This window comes from Eucyclogobius newberryi, unplaced genomic scaffold (genome assembly GCF_026437365.1).
Source record: "Eucyclogobius newberryi isolate DKJ021-1_F unplaced genomic scaffold, fEucNew1.0.hap1 SCAF_4, whole genome shotgun sequence".
Lineage (NCBI taxonomy): Eukaryota > Metazoa > Chordata > Actinopteri > Gobiiformes > Gobiidae > Eucyclogobius > Eucyclogobius newberryi.
In genome coordinates this window covers 31,520,130-31,536,140 of record NW_027316056.1, presented here as the reverse complement: position 1 = coordinate 31,536,140, position 16,011 = coordinate 31,520,130, and the positions used below count along the sequence as shown (strand labels likewise).

The window sequence follows — 16,011 nt, the reverse complement described above, 5'->3', positions numbered from 1 at the left end:
TTGAAATGTCCAGCGTGTTTTATAAATAGAAAAATAAGCGCTGCTCCTCGTGTTGTTTTTTTCCCCCAGGTTGTTGAGTCACACCATGAAGGATCACCTGGTTCGAGTGGCCAACGAAGCGGAATTCATCCTCAGCCGACAGAGAGCTGAAGACATTCACAAACACGCGGAGTTTGAGGTTTGAAGTTATTATTATAAATTGTGAAGAGAATCATGGCTTAAAACTCTAAAAACCCGAGCACAGCGACGTCTAGAACTGGCTGATTATGGGCAGAGTTGATATTATATTGCCAAATTTCCTCTTAACTAGAAATGTTACATCTTTGTCAAAATTATTTATACATTTTTGAAGGTTTTAAACTACTTCTTGTAACTACTGTTGTCGCGTGCAATTAGTTCTACATTTGCATAACTCTATTATTGCCTTTTACAGTATATTTCCTTCAATACACCTTTATAATCATGTCTTGGAAAAGTATATAGTTGGTAAAGATGATTCACACTTACTGTATAACCTGGAATCCTGTGTACACAAACAGTAATGGTAAAGAACTGTAATTAAATTGAATGATGCATCAAACCAGCTTTTTCAGTTGGTCAAGTAGCTAGGTCACAATACTAAATGTTAGTGTTATGCTTATTGTGTGTAAAAGTACACAACTGCTCGATTATTCATGATTACTGAGATTCTGAAAAATTGACGTTTTATTTTCTTTAATTCCCGCTGTCTGACACGCCGCTGTTCCTCAAGTTTGTGACCAATTTAATGAAATAGAAAAGAAAAATCATGGCGCACAAAACCCAAAGAACACATCCCATTTAGTCCACAGTTTGTCAAATTTGTCCATTTTCAAATTAAGTCCCAATGTAATCTACAAAATGGATCTGTTTTGTATTTTTATTTTTTTCAAGATTTAAAACAAAATAATAAAAAACAAGACCAGAGCAAAAAGACATAAACCAAAATAAGTAAGTGAGTCACTGCTAGCATTACTAAAATGCAGAAACTTTAAAGTGAGTCACTGCTAGCATAACTGAAATGCAGAAACTTTAAAGTGAGTCACTGCTAGCCTAACTAAAATGGATAAACTTTAACGTGAGTCACCGCTAGCCTAACTAAAATGGATAAACTTTAAAGTGAGTCACCGCTAGCCTAACTAAAATGGATAAACTTTAAAGTGAGTCACCGCTAGCCTAACTAAAATGGATAAACTTTAACGTGAGTCACCGCTAGCCTAACTAAAATGGATAAACTTTAAAGTGAGTCACTGCTAGCCTAACTAAAATGGATAAACTTTAAAGTAAGTCACCGCTAGCATAACTAAAATGGATAAACTTTAAAGTAAGTCACCGCTAGCATAACTAAAATGGATAAACTTTAAAGTGAGTCCCTGCTAGCCTAACTAAAATGCAGAAACTTTAAAGTGAGTCACCGCTAGCCTAACTAAAATGGATAAACTTTAAAGTAAGTCACCGCTAGCATAACTAAAATGCAGAAACTTTAAAGTGAGTCACTGCTAGCCTAACTAAAATGCAGAAACTTTAAAGTGAGTCACTGCTAGCCTAACTAAAATGGATAAACTTTAACGTGAGTCACTGCTAGCCTCATTAAAGTAGCACGTTACACAGTCGCCCCTCTGTGAAACGCCCCGTGAGCTTGACGCCTGCTTTGATAGTGCTTTGATAGCGACGGTTCATAGCGTGATATTTTTGCGCGCTGTCAGTGGAGATGTAGTGAAAACACTGCAGCGCCGCGCGTGTCGGCGGGGGCAACAACCGGCTCTGGACTTGTCAATCACGGTTCCAGAGCCGTCACTGCGGACCCCGGGAGGACAAATGTTGACTTTTCAAACATAACCTCCGAGCTAATCACGAGCACGCACACACGGACGAGTGGGCAAACAGAGCCGAGTGTTGATTTCTCCCGCTGCGTCCGAGGGCAACCGTGGGCTGCGCAGGTAAACCGGAGCTCTGTTTACTCAACTCCAGTGCCCTGTAAAAAGTCGAGGGGGTTTTGGAGTCGGAGTTTTGCTACTCGGAGATCTCGACTGGCGTTCTGGTTCAGTGCGTGTAGCAAAGAACGAGGGAAATTGTTTGCGGACGTTCTTTTTCCTCACTAATTGACTCAAATATGTAGTATTAGAATCAAATTATGTAAAATTCCAGAACATAAACAAGACTGACTTTAAATCGTCACAATTTAACACAAAAACTGTCACATTTCTACCTCTTAAGTCTAACGTCTCTGCTCCCAACTGACTAAATTCTAATAATAATCATATCATTGACGAAATTACTTGATCTCAATTAAAATGTGATTAATTGCACAGCCCTAGCAGTACTTTTGTTCTTATTTGATGCAATTTGTCCAACTATTTTTAATATGTTGTCTGTGTGACCAGTGAACGAGTCCTTAACATTTTGGGTTTCTGGAATTGTTCATGAATCCTATTTGTTTTTTTTTTGTTTTGTTCTTTAGAGCCGTGTTTTCAGTGATCGTTGCTCTCCTCTAGATGATACAGCTGATACTCAATTTACTGCAAGAGTAAAATTAATGAAAGGCTATAACTTTTTAATAGTTCTCTTTTTCCTCTGTAATTTAGGAAGTTGCTCTGCCTCTGCAGTCTTCCCAAATCAGATATCTCCCATTGTTTGTCCCAAAGTGCCTTTCACAATTGAATTCCCCACTTAAATGCAGTTGCTCCTCGGTGACCCCAGAGAAGAAGTGAAGCCCTGATAAGTCTTGCTCTGATATTGCTGTATTGATTTTTGCCTCCATACAAGCCCAGTGTGAGGCTGCTGCAGCCAACAGTTTCATTTTGCACTGCCACAATAAAAATAACAGGCCAATGAAACCTCCCCCCCAGAGGCTGCGGGAGCTCACTCTCCAGCCTTTTCACCTCTGGACATTTTTAAAGATGAAAGGGGCAAACATGGGTAGGATATAGCCAAATAAAAAGAAACTCTTTTGTTTTCAGTATGTGAACAACGAAGATTTTGGAAGCATTTAATTTTAGTAACTCTTTATCACAGGTTCTAAAATGAAGGTTAGGGTTTAGGAAGGGTATGTATATTTTAAATTAATATATTATTTTTTTTCTTTTATGATTGGCTTTACAAGAAGGTTTTAAATGTAATTGTAATTGTAGTTTGTTTATTTGAATGGGACAGCATGTGTTAATGAACCGCTAATGTAGCTACAGCGGCTTTAGCTCAAAGCTCATTTCCATCCGTTGTCCCACGGGAAGCAGATACAACAGTGTAACATTTTAACTGAAGGTTCTGCAGCAAAATGGTTGCTGGGAAAAAGTGTTCAGTCGTATGAAGCTCCAATGCACCCGAGGCTATTCCCGCAATATAATCTTATTTCAGTTTGGTTTTCTTTCAAGAATGATTGGCTTAGTCAAACAGAAGCTTCAAGTGCCAACCCAAGACAGCAGCACAGATTATTGGATACATAAAAACAAATTTATGTTTGCGGCTTGTCAGAGTTCATATCCTTGACTCGACAGTGACAGAGGGGCATTTTGATTTAGATATCTTTCCCCTCAGAGACACAACATATGCTCTCTCTGCCTCCGCTCTCACTCGCTCCACTCACTGTGCGACAGAATTGAGTTATCCCCGGCCCAGAGAGTAAGTTATTACACCGGGCTTAGGGTGAAACAGAGATGAAGATAACTAGGAGGAAATCCAATTACCTTTTAGGGTTCTCTATCTAATAGGATCCTTAATGTGGAGGAGATCGGCAGATCGGACGCTGTTGCCCGCCGCAGTAAAGGATGGACTCTGATATCTGTCCGCCGAGCAGCACAGACGAGGAGAATCGAAGTCTTCTGGGTCTTTTATGGGGCTGTTCATTAGGGATGAAATGTGGCGGGCTCAGGGGCACAAGGGCAGATAAGGAGGTCCAGATAAGGGCGAGCGAGCGAGACCCAAATCATTTTTATTCTCCTTTTTCAGCCCTGTTGTTTTATCCGCCCGCGAGTCGGACTTTGCTTTATACGGCGTAATTGGATTGACGTCGGGCAGATCCTGAGAGCCAGACGGGAGCGGGTAATTAGTGCATTGTCTCCGCCGCGCCGAGGCTGTAAAACGATCCAGGCCCTCGCCCCGTGTTAATGACATTAACATTGAACTGATACTCATTACGTTCCATTATCGTAGTGCAGTGTGCGGGGCCGATTACTTCAGAGACGGAGTAGAAGTACCAGAGGGTCTTCTGACGTGTAACCACAGGGCGTTTATAGCCCGAGGTACTCTGTGAACAACTGTCTGGACTTTACGGCATCAAACCAGCCCAATATTTGGCGATCACAAGAGTAGTTTAGGTTAAAGTTTCCAAAATTGTCAAAGCAGTTGAAACCAGCAACCATCAAGTTCAATCGACTTTATTTCACTGACTTGACACAGTCTTTATACTTAATTTGTTGGATTTATGTGATTTCTGTGTAAAGCAACCTGAAAAACTTGAACAAAATGGAGCCTTTCCCTGGTCGATGGACATTGTTGGGTCTTTGGTCAGACGATCTCAGCTTCCAGGGGCGTTTTTCACTTCTAACACTCGGACTGACGCGGCAACACTCTGTCATTCTGTCATGTGCTTGTCCATACTGTGATGTGTAGGATGTTGTATGTTTGTATGTATGATGTCGTATGTAGAGGTCTGTCATTGTGTTTTTATTTCTTAATTTTTTTTTACTGGGAAATGATGGCTTTTATTTGATCTATAGTGTAAGAAGCCCTGTCATATAACCTTACAACTTACAAGGTCTATGTTAGTCATTTGTACCCAAATGTAAGTTAGGTTGTCCAAAAAGTCAATACTAAAACTAGGTTCAGTACTTAATTATTATAGAATAGTCCGGATTTTATCATAACTGGTGTAAAACTAAATATTATCAATAACTATTTTGTGCTGAGAGGTCTCCATTTCAAACCTAATACAGCCTACGGGACAGAACTTTTTGTTTTTGTTTTTTTGTATTGTGCTTTTGAAATTGGTATTGATAATTGAGCTCGTTCCTTTGTAGTTGCTTCAGATTTTTAGAATTTACTATGACAACCCTAATATGTAGTTATTATTTGTTAATTGACGTCATATAAAATGTTGTTAATTGACTGTTCTGTATGTCATTTGTATTGTTTGATTAGTCAAGTCTAAAGAAAAAATATAAATTTTCGCTAATCGTCTATGAAAATCAAGTAGAAATCATCCGGCTGTCGACGCTGCTATCCAAGGGTTAAAAAAACAAGATCTAAAGCTGCTGCTCTTCAAAAAGGTTAACACATGCAGTTCTTCATTACTGCTTTGGCTCGGATAAGAAAGTCGTTAAAATCATGGTTTCCACACGTCCTCACAGCAGCTTTAGCTCGTACCTTTGTGCGCGGGATAAAAGCCTAGCGCGGTGCCGCAGAGGCCGGCTGGGGAACTGCGCTCTGTAGCTCGGTGTGTCTTGTCAGAGTAATGAAGTCCCCTGGTACTTCCTCCACATCATTACGTGTGACCAGCTACCCCCGAAATATATGTACTATACTGTACACTTTGTTTCACTCTAACACCTTTCCTCTTCTGTGATTTAAGAGTAAATTGGCGGTATATACTGTATTTTCTGGATTATAAATCGCTCAAGCCCAGAAATGCATGATAGAGAAGAAAAAAACATATATAAATCGCACTGGAGTATAAGTTGCATTTTTGGGGGAAATTTATTTGATAGAATCTAAGACCAAGAACAGACATTTCATCTTGAAATGCAGTTTAAAATAATAACAGATGAGAGAACATGGTGAATAGGTGTGCGTATGCTAACGCTAACACCTTCAGCTACATGACGCACAGACAGAACTGTGGTAAGTGTCTGGTATGTTAACGTAACATATTAACAGTTGTTCAGATAACTATAGCATAAAGAACATGCTAACAAGTTTACCAAAGCATCAGTTTTACCCCAAATCACTAAATCCATTGAATTCTTCTTCCTCTGTGTCACTTCTAAACAACTCCACAAACTCCAGAGGTAGAGGAAGTGCAGATTCTTCTTCTGCGTCGCTTAGAGCCTAGAGCGCCCTCTTGTGCTTGCTAGTGTGAAAATAACGAATAATATCACATATAAGTCGCTCCAGAGTATAAGTCACACTCCAGTCAAACTATGAAAAAAGGTGTGACTTATAATTCAGAAAATACGGTACTGTAAATCCGTGTTTGAAGAATCTTTTGTGTATTTTTTGTTTATGTTAGAGTGTATTCTGTCTAAGTTTAATGCACATCTTTAACAACAACTTAATCTCAAATATTGCCCAATCATCTATCAGTTTTGTCTAATAGTCTTTTTCGTGTGAGGTGAAATCTGAAATACATGAATAGATATTATTTTTAGTGCTGCACCCCCAAGGCCTTCCAGCTCTTTGCCACAATCACACAGCCACATTTTCAAGGCACATTCAATTCCAAAAAAACCAACAACATTTATGTCCCCTCTGGTCGTGTCCTTTCTTCATTTGACTATTTTTCACCCGCCGACACTTTTAACACGCATGATTTTTCACGTGGCACGACCTTGAGGCGGCGCTGAAGTTATCGCTGCCATGATGGCAGCGTCTCGGACCGATGCAACGCGCGGAGGGGTCGCGTCCAGCCCGGTGGATTGTGGGTAGGGCAGATGGAGCGGCTGCCAGGCAGGCCCGGGTGACCAGTCCATTACAGAAGGCCCACAGCCGCCGCGAGGGGAGGAGGAGGAGCGGGGGAGATAGTTTGATAAGTGTTGCGCCTGCGTTAACCTTGATGGTCGTGCGCGCTGGGCTGACGCCAGCAGCTCGGATCGGTTTCAACTGGATTAGATTATTTTTCTCCCTCCCGAGCTCCCGGAGAAGCAAAAATCAATACTCGGGAAGCCGGCATGACAGGGGAATCATTTCAGAATTGAAGTAGCTGTCAGGCATTGTCATTTGGTGACTTTTGTTCGCCATTGTACTTTTTAGTCCTCATTTTTCTCCCCTCCTCTTCCTTTGACTCGTTTCTTCCCCGGCCCATTGTCTGAATTCCCCTGGTGACATTTTATGTTGCAATTTAAAAACTCGAGGGCAAGAGATCAAGTGCAAGGGAATCTCTTTGAAACCAATTGGTGGACCGGTTCAGCGGCGACTTTTGTTTAGCGACCCCCATTCTCTTTTCTCATTTCATCCCCTTGTCTCTCCAGACCTCCATTGTGTTCCTGGAGGAATGTATTTGTAGAACATTTGCATTCCGTGATACTAGACAAGGACATGTCTGATGCCTCGCCTGGTCCGGACAGTTCCTTTTGCGCGGTTTGTAAATGAAACCCTTGAGGGAGCGCTTGTCGACGGATGTGAGAAATTGGAGATTCTTTGCGGGGAGATAGGCCAGCCTCGGCGAGCGCGTAGCCCCGATGTGCCACCAATGTCAAGAGATTGCAAATCAAGGAGCTTTAATAACGCCTCTGCCTGATTTTGTTTCTTCTCCCGTTTCGCCGGCGGGACCTCGAGACCCCGCTTTTGTCAGCCGGCGCGTCGTTAAAGGCTCGCCGCGGCGCGACACGTCCGCGGCCCTCTCACTGTCACTCTAATTGATAAACATAGGGCTGATATCTTGTAATGAGGCTCCGATCCCCGGCCCATTATACTGGTTAACCCTCTCAACTCGCCGGGGAAGAGGAGGAGGGAGTGGGCCGCGCCTGACAATAACACGAGAGCGTTTAGATAAGGCTGACACCGGTACACGACTTCACTCTACTCGGTGCTCTGCTTAATTGGGCAGGTGTAGTAGAAGCCACTCAAAACGTATCGTATTTGTAAGGAAATGGTTATATAATACAATCGTAGCCTACCGTTTAGCAGCATTTCTTGCAGGCTTTTAGTATTTTTCAAAAGCAATGATGATTATATTCTGAATTGACTTGATTTGAAAGACTAAAAGATGCAAATATATGATAGTGCGGCAGCTGGCTTGTGATCATCTTGGATTAAAATCACATTTAGTCTTTGCGTGCCTTCAACCACTTCCAGAGCCTGTGGAATTTTCTGAAACAATTACATGTTTTCTTCTTCTCCAGGAGCCGCCCGTTTTCCCCGTCCGAGCTCCACCACACATCTTTAGTTATTTATTTGAACGGCGGATGAATTGTTGGAGACACGCTCTGTGTAATTGACTCGATTAACGCCAGCTATTATCATTTTGTCTTCAGCTAGCTGTCTGTTCGGCCGGGCCTGGGCGCTCGCTCCGGTCGACCCTGTCAGCCGGGCCGCGTAATGGAAGGTGCGTCCCGCGATTACGGTGTCGCAAGTCATAACGCTCTGTCGGGCCGACCGCGGCGTCCGAGTCCGTGAGGAGGAACTTTGTCTAACGCGGCTGCTACTTGCGGAACGGTCGGAACATGCAAAGTGCAAACAGTAACGTTCAACTTCAGTTTAACCGCGGTTGGAAGTTGGAAGAAATATGGTTCGTAATATCACAGTTTAGTGCTAGAAATATTAAAATGTTAAGATTTTTTTCTGTGATTATCGACACCATGAGTAATCGGTGGCCTGTGAAATGTGGAATTTTCTTATTGCTCACCATCTTCTCACATGGGACCAGCTTTGTGAACACATTTTCTTTGCGTGATAAACTAAAGCTAATAGACAAAAAGGCGTTAAACTTATAGGTTTAATGATCTGGAACGTAGATTGACTTTTCAGTTCTCACGATTATACCATCCTGATTAATCCTGACATAACTATTTGTATGCTGTTTTACACTAAAGCCGTTATAAATACAAATATAGTAGTGACTCACACCAGAAGCTTTCTCTATCTTCTATTCATCATCGAGATTTGTCATTTGCATTAATTGTCACAAAATGAAAAGTCAAATGAGTGTTCACATAATGAATGACCCTGGAACGTGCTCTGACTTTTCTTTTCCACGCACTAGCACAGCCACCTTTTTAATAGCGCCACTATGTTTTCAGCGTTGGAGCTTGTTATTTTAAGGAGAGGGACTTTTTCCCCCGTCGCGGGCTTTGGCTCTGGTTTTGAAGCAGCCGTTCCAGCACAGAGAGCCAGGCTGTTGGGGCAGGTTCACGCACAGGTGCTGAAGTATTTGTTTATGGTTATGAGGTCGAACACGGCGCTGATGATTAGTCCTGCAGACCCAGACGGAGTCGCATGGAAACAGACGCGCAACTTTAGCAGTGGGGCTTGGTAGCGAAACGGATGGCAGCTTTTATGCTAAGTCTTTCTGTCCTGCTTGAGTGACGCACATTTGTAGCAAAATACAAGAAGAATAAATAAGAAAATAACTGTTATAGATTGTAAGAAAAGCTTTTCTCAAGCATTGCATCATTTTGTGTGTAACCCTTTTAATTTTACATATTTTATTGTGTGTTGCTGCACATTCACTAAAAGGTTTCAAAAATATAAAATGTCTATGGTGTTTGTTTAATAAATATTTAGCCATTCCATTCAAAAACGTTAATTTTATTTATTTTATTTTTATGTATTTTTATGTATTTTTTATGTATTTTTATTTTATTATATTTTACATAAAACACATAACTGACAGAACAGAAACAGAGGGCAAAATTAGGAATAATTAAAATAATATATATACAAAAAGAAAACAAAAGAAACACACTCATAAAAAAAATTATTAAAATAAAAGTCCCAGTTGTCTAGCTGTCCACTCTTAAAGTTAGTCCCATCTTAAAATTAGAAATATATTTGGGGGAAAGGTTGGATTCTATCAAAAGTAAGATTATGATAATTATTTATTTTGGCATTAGCTTAAAACCTTAACCTCAGAGCTTTTCTTGGTGTATAAATAACAGATGAGCTCCTTGTGGTTTTTGTGTAATTGTCTTTTTTAATGATGTGACACCCTTTGGATTACATCTATACACTACCTTCATTTTTAGGTTCAAAATCTTTAATTCAACATCTTTAAGCGTCTCTTAACAGAAGGGACTCATTCTTGAGATATTTGAAGAAAAGTCTTACAGTTTCAGTGAGTTACAAGTACCAACAAATTACACCAAACATCTAAAACTACTGGGCATTTTGTGCACTGTAGAGTTGAATAGAGGAGGAATACGAGACATTATCAATTCAAATCGAGATTAAAAAACAAACAAAAAAACAAAACTGATTGTGACTTGGTTTTGGGGCGGGGCCTTTCAATCTGAGGCACCTGGGGGCTCGTTCGGGACCCTCTGGCACCCAAAGTGAGATCCAAAACTTTACATCATCACATGCTTTAATCCATTTTGCATTCATTTCATTACAGGCTCAAAAATACCTTGTTAAATCTGCATTTTTACCGACATAAAACCGTTCATGTCGAGATTGTGCAGCAGTTCACAGTATAGGACATAAAATCATTTATTTCCCCTCCATTGGTGTTGGACACCATCAGTTTAGTTTAAATCACATTCAAAGTTATTTTTGTCTTTGTTTTACACAAGAATCCGGGTCTTCTCCTGGCCGCGCCGCAGGTTAGAAGGTCAAGACCCTCGGTAATGCCCCACAAAGAGACATAGATTGATAATTAAAGCCCCCCAGCCCGAAGAGAAGCCCCTCTAATGTGATTTATACCTATAGATTTTCTGTCAGATATGAAATGTTGTCGTCGGAATTGAAGGCAGGGCCTATTATAAAGCACTTTGCCTCTAACTTTGGAAAAGCGCTGAGCATTTATTCGACCATACGTTGTGGCTAATGGCGCCGTATAGCTGTCATATCTGTACGCGCGGAGGGTTAATTCAATATGAAGCATGATTTTAACAATGAGCTGGATGCATTATGGTAGCATGGCAACAACTGAAACTTACATACTTTTAGTAATTTTTTGGCATATAAGAAAAAAAAATATTTTGCATTTTTTCCTAGTATAATGTGAAAATAATCAATTACGGTATGTGGGGAAAAAAGGAGGCAAAAATGCACACGTGAAAAAATAGGCTAAAAAATGCACACATGTAAAAAAAAAAAAGGCCAAACAATTCACACATGTAAACAAAAAAAAGGCAAAAAAATCCTCACATGTAAAAAAAAAAAAAAATCCACACATGTAAAAAAAGGCAAAAAATGCACACATGTATGCTATTTAAGTCCCATGTGGGACAATAAAGGATTATCTTATCTTATCTTATCTTAAATATGAAAATAGATAATAGAGCCACGTTTGAACTTATTGTCTCATTTTGTGGCTTCAAATTGCGAAAGTAATGTCAACAAAACCGTAAAAACTATATAAAAACTAAATATTGTGTTCAAATGTGAAGAAACTAGTGACTGTAGAATCTACTTTTTCAATGTGAGAGAATAAATACCAGCGCCTTACGTCATAAGGCGCTGGTACAGCTGGCAGCCCGGTGTAAACGCTCTCTCTTTTTTCTCACACTTATTGTGCTTTATCTCCTATATTTTGTAAATATAGTTAGTATATTTTTTCTATTTTACTGTACGATAGGGACACGCGCTGGAATAGTTTTTTAATTCAACTGTTTTTGACTTTTTTTCGGCTGGATTTGAGCGTTTTTTGTTGTGTTGTTGTGACGTGAGCTAGCTCCGAGCGAGCCCACCAGCCCCCCCCCCCCCCCCCCCCCCCCCCCCCCCCCGCGCCCTCCGGCCGCGCTAAAGTACGGCGTGTCGTCGGTACACGTTTATATACACGTTTATATGAAAGAACGTCACGAACGATCGGGACACGCACTGGAATCGCTTTAAATTAACTTGTTTTGACTTTATTCGGCTGGATTGAGTGTTTTCGTCGTGTCGTTGCGATGTGTCTTGGCTCTGAGTCCCCCGGCTCCGGCCCCGCCCCCCCCGGCTCCGGCCCCGCCCCCCCCGGCTCCGGCCCCGCCCCCCCGGCTCCGGCCCCGCCCCCCCGGCTCCGGCCCCGCCCCCCCGGCTCCGGCCCCGCCCCCCCGGCCGGCGCCGTACCGTGTTTCCACAAAGGAGGAACTCATGAAACTGCGGAGAACAGTCGTCTTACCCGGAGATCGTCACGTTATCCCGGCGCAATACTGACCTAACCTAATACTGATGTGCAATTCTGTCATATGTGCAATTGCTGTTGGAATTCATGTGCAATTCATGTGCTGTCGTGACACATATTCATGTGCAATTACTGTCGGGATCACATGCAATGGTATTTATTTATTTGTCTATGGTAGTTTTTATTTATTTATAGGAGATCTTCTTCTACTGAAAGTGTTTTTCAGACTTCCTATAAGTGATCTGTTCTTGTGGATCTACCTCTGTATCTTCCTGCGTTGCACCAATGAAATTTCCCCATGTGGGACAATAAAGGAATATCTTATCTTATCTTATCTTAAATATAAATCTGTGGATGTGTTGATTTGGTAAAATAATACTACTGCTTTAGGTGTTAACAGGTGGACAGTAATCTACCCAAAACCTGAAGAGTGAAACATTAAATGAATGTTTGGTAACACTTTTAGTTCACACTTACTAACATCTAACTCGTTGTTAATTTGCGTACATGTAAGTGGTTTATTTTATGTTAATTAGTATTTATTTGTCCCGCATGAATGTCTTATCCTGCATAATGTTATTCTGCCGTTAATTAGACATTTGCTGACACTTTCATATTAATAATCTTTTCATTGCTCCTTATTCATATGAATGTAGGACATTTTTGTACCTGAATAAGCATTAATAAAGTAAAAACGACATTTACTGTGGTAATAGCCCTCAACAACAACACCCTTTACCCCATTAGGATCATAATTAATGTTCAAAAATGTCCTCAACATATACGTGTTAATAAGGAGTTTGTTAATAGGAAATGTTAGTAAATGTCCAATTAGCTGCAGAGTTAGGCATAAATAAGGGCGGAATTAATACTAATGAACACAGGATTTACCACTTAGGTGTATGTAAATGAGTAGTATAGCTGTAAATAAGTGTTCTTTAAAATGAAGTGTTACCAAATATATGTGTATATATATATTTTTGCACATGTCCATTTGCAGTTTAATTCAGTTTTCTTACAAAATAAATGAACAATAATTAAGACGTTTTCGCTGTGAATTTAGCTGATTCAAAATGCATGTAATTACTTTTTCTTGTCACTTTTGTTTGGTAAATCTTTTGTCATATTTCACGCTTTAACTTTTCCCGATACATCGCTTAGAGCCGTTCGCAACTTTTTTTCAGTGTTCGTACAAAAATGTTGCAATACACAGCATTTCCTATCATGTTTACAATTGTACGGTTTGAATAAAATATTGTTAAAAAATAAATAAAAATAAGAACTAGAATAAAAAAATAATACAAATAAAATAATAGTAAAAAATAAAGAAATTATAATAAAAAATAATTAAGAAAAATAATAATTAAAAATAATAATAAATAAATACATAATAAATGAATAATACATAAATACATACAAATAATAATACTAATAATAAATAGAATATAATAATATAATAATAAAAGCAAAAATAAATCATAGTATTCATGAATAATGGAGTATTATCAGAAGTGAAAGGGTGGCGAGCCCGTCTTGAAGTTTGAAAGTGATATGGTAATCCTCGCCCTGGTTTAAATTATAGCAGTTCCCTCAGAAGGTGTTTTACTTTGGCCATCTCTGTGGAGTTCAAAGGCTCATTCCGATAACATACTTCGACAGAGAAAAATGTGCTCCCGGTGCATTGTGGGGTATCGCGTGGTCCGTGTGCCGCGAGGCATTAGAAAATACGTGTCCACTGTTATTAATCAACGTGACACCGGGGGCAGAAATGACCCTTTCACATTTGGCCCGACTCGTATTATAGTTTCCATAGTGGCCGGCGCTGCGTTTCCTCTCGTACGCGTCGGATCACATTTGTAAGATTGCTCGTAAGTACTTCTGAATATGTTTGTTACGCAATTCCAGCTGACGCCTCTTCTGTATTTCTGTATGTAAGATTACCGCCTGTTCTCACTGTCAGTTTTGTACAGCATTTAAGTTATACATCTTTTTATGTGTTGCTATTATACATATTTTACATCTAAACTTTTAATTAATCATCTTCCAACAAACTCGACTTGGTGTATATCAAACCGAATGTAGTTCTTTGTAACTTGCATATCCTGATTTGGTTCTGGTTTGAGCTCGTTTTAGTCTGATGTAGATTTGGTTTGGTCCAGGTTTAGTCTTGGTCTAGTCCAGGTCTAGTTCCTGGTTTAAGTCTTGGTCTAGTCCAGGTCTAGGTCCTGGTTTAGTCTTGGTCTAGTCCAGGTCTAGGTCTAGGTCCTGGTTTAGTCTTGGTCTAGTCCAGGTCTAGGTCCAGGTTTAGTCTTGGTCTAGTCCAGGTCTAGTTCCTGGTTTGAGTCTTGGTCTAGTCCAGGTCTAGTTCCTGGTTTAAGTCTTGGTCTAGTCCAGGTCTAGGTCTAGTTCCTGGTTTGAGTCTTGGTCTAGTCCAGGTCTAGTTCCAGGTTTAGTCTTGGTCTAGTCCAGGTCTAGTTCCAGGTTTAGTCTTGGTCTAGTCCAGGTCTAGTTCCAGGTTTAGTCTTGGTCTAGTCCAGGTCTAGTTCCTGGTTTAAGTCTTGGTCTAGTCCAGGTCTAGGTCCTGGTTTAGTCTTGGTCTAGTCCAGGTCTAGGTCCTGGTTTAGTCTTTGTCTAGTCCAGGTCTAGTTCCAGGTTTAGTCTTGGTCTAGTCCAGGTCTAGTTCCAGGTTTAGTCTTGGTCTAGTTCCTGGTTTAGTCTTGGTCTAGTCCAGGTCTAGTTTCAGGTTTAGTCTTGGTCTAGTCCAGGTCTAGTTCCAGGTTTAGTCTTGGTCTAGTCCAGGTCTAGTTCCTGGTTTAGTCTTGGTCTAGTCCAGGTCTAGTTCCTGGTTTAGTCACAGTTGTAATGTGAGACAACAATAGCGCACAATTTATTGATTTATTGATATAGCTTGCCTTTAAGGGAACAAACACAGCTCAAAAATTAATGCAATGACACCACTTTGTAATAACACATGCATAAATACACTTTAATTAGCCTTAATAAAGCATGAACAAAGAGTTAATTCATAATGAAAAACAAGTTTATTATGAGGGCTTTGTAACTACTTACTCCTAAACTCTTTTAAATTATGTAGATACTAAGCCTGAATCAGTGTTAATAAACTGTTTGTTCATTATGAATTGAGTAATTGTTCATGCTTTATTAAGACTAATTAAGATGTGATTATTATAAAGTGCTACCATAACAACTGTCAAATGAATCCACTTCAAAGATCAAGGACTGGACTGACATCGCTATAAACATCAGACTAATTTGGAAATGGACAAATTAGATAAACTAAATGGGACTTGTATGCAGGACTGTTGTATCGTATTGTGCCATTATTATTATCTCATTATTTATATCAGTATTATTGTCTCTGGTCTTTTTTTTTTTTTTTTTTTTTTGTTTAAAAAATAAATAAAAAAAAATCTTCCCAAATTCGATATACACTTTGTTTAACTCTATAACACTGTGATTCAAAGCTGTGGAAATCTACCGCAAAAAAACAAAGCACAACCGCAATAAAAGTGGAACTCTGCTTGTCTAAAACAATAAAAAATAAGTGAATTCTTGAGTAGATCTCTCAAGATGCATTAATCGCAGTAGATATAAATATATTGTGGCCTTCTATTTGTATGAATTATTACAACTTTTCCCGATGCATTGCTTAAAGCCCTAGTACAACACATAGTTTATACATACATTTGGCAAGATACAGCATTTCCTGTTAACATGTTAACAATGCAATATCAAGTTTGAAAAAATATAATAAAAAAATGTATCTTAAGAAAATAAAAAAAATATAATTTAAAAAAAAAAAAAATATATATATATATATATATATATTAATAATAATAACAATAATAATAATAAAAAGGATATAATAAAAGCAAAAATAAATCATACTACTCATGAATAATACAGTTTTATAAATATGAATTTCAGTGCCTTTTCTATTCCTTTTTTGACACTGAAGCACGGCAAACACAAAGGTCAAAGTGTGCGCGCGGACT

At 39.5% G+C, this 16,011-nt stretch overlaps 1 protein-coding gene across 6 annotated transcripts in view; it reads left to right on the top strand.

The window, feature by feature from the left end:
* Positions 1-16,011, top strand: part of lrba (LPS-responsive vesicle trafficking, beach and anchor containing) — a 282,434-nt gene that overhangs the window by 110,188 nt on the left and 156,235 nt on the right. For all 6 annotated transcript variants that reach the window (XM_072463061.1, XM_072463065.1, XM_072463066.1 and 3 more), the window contains exon 36: positions 70-178. In XM_072463061.1, coding sequence (XP_072319162.1) covers positions 70-178 — 109 coding nt within the window. The remainder of the gene's footprint in view (positions 1-69; positions 179-16,011) is intronic.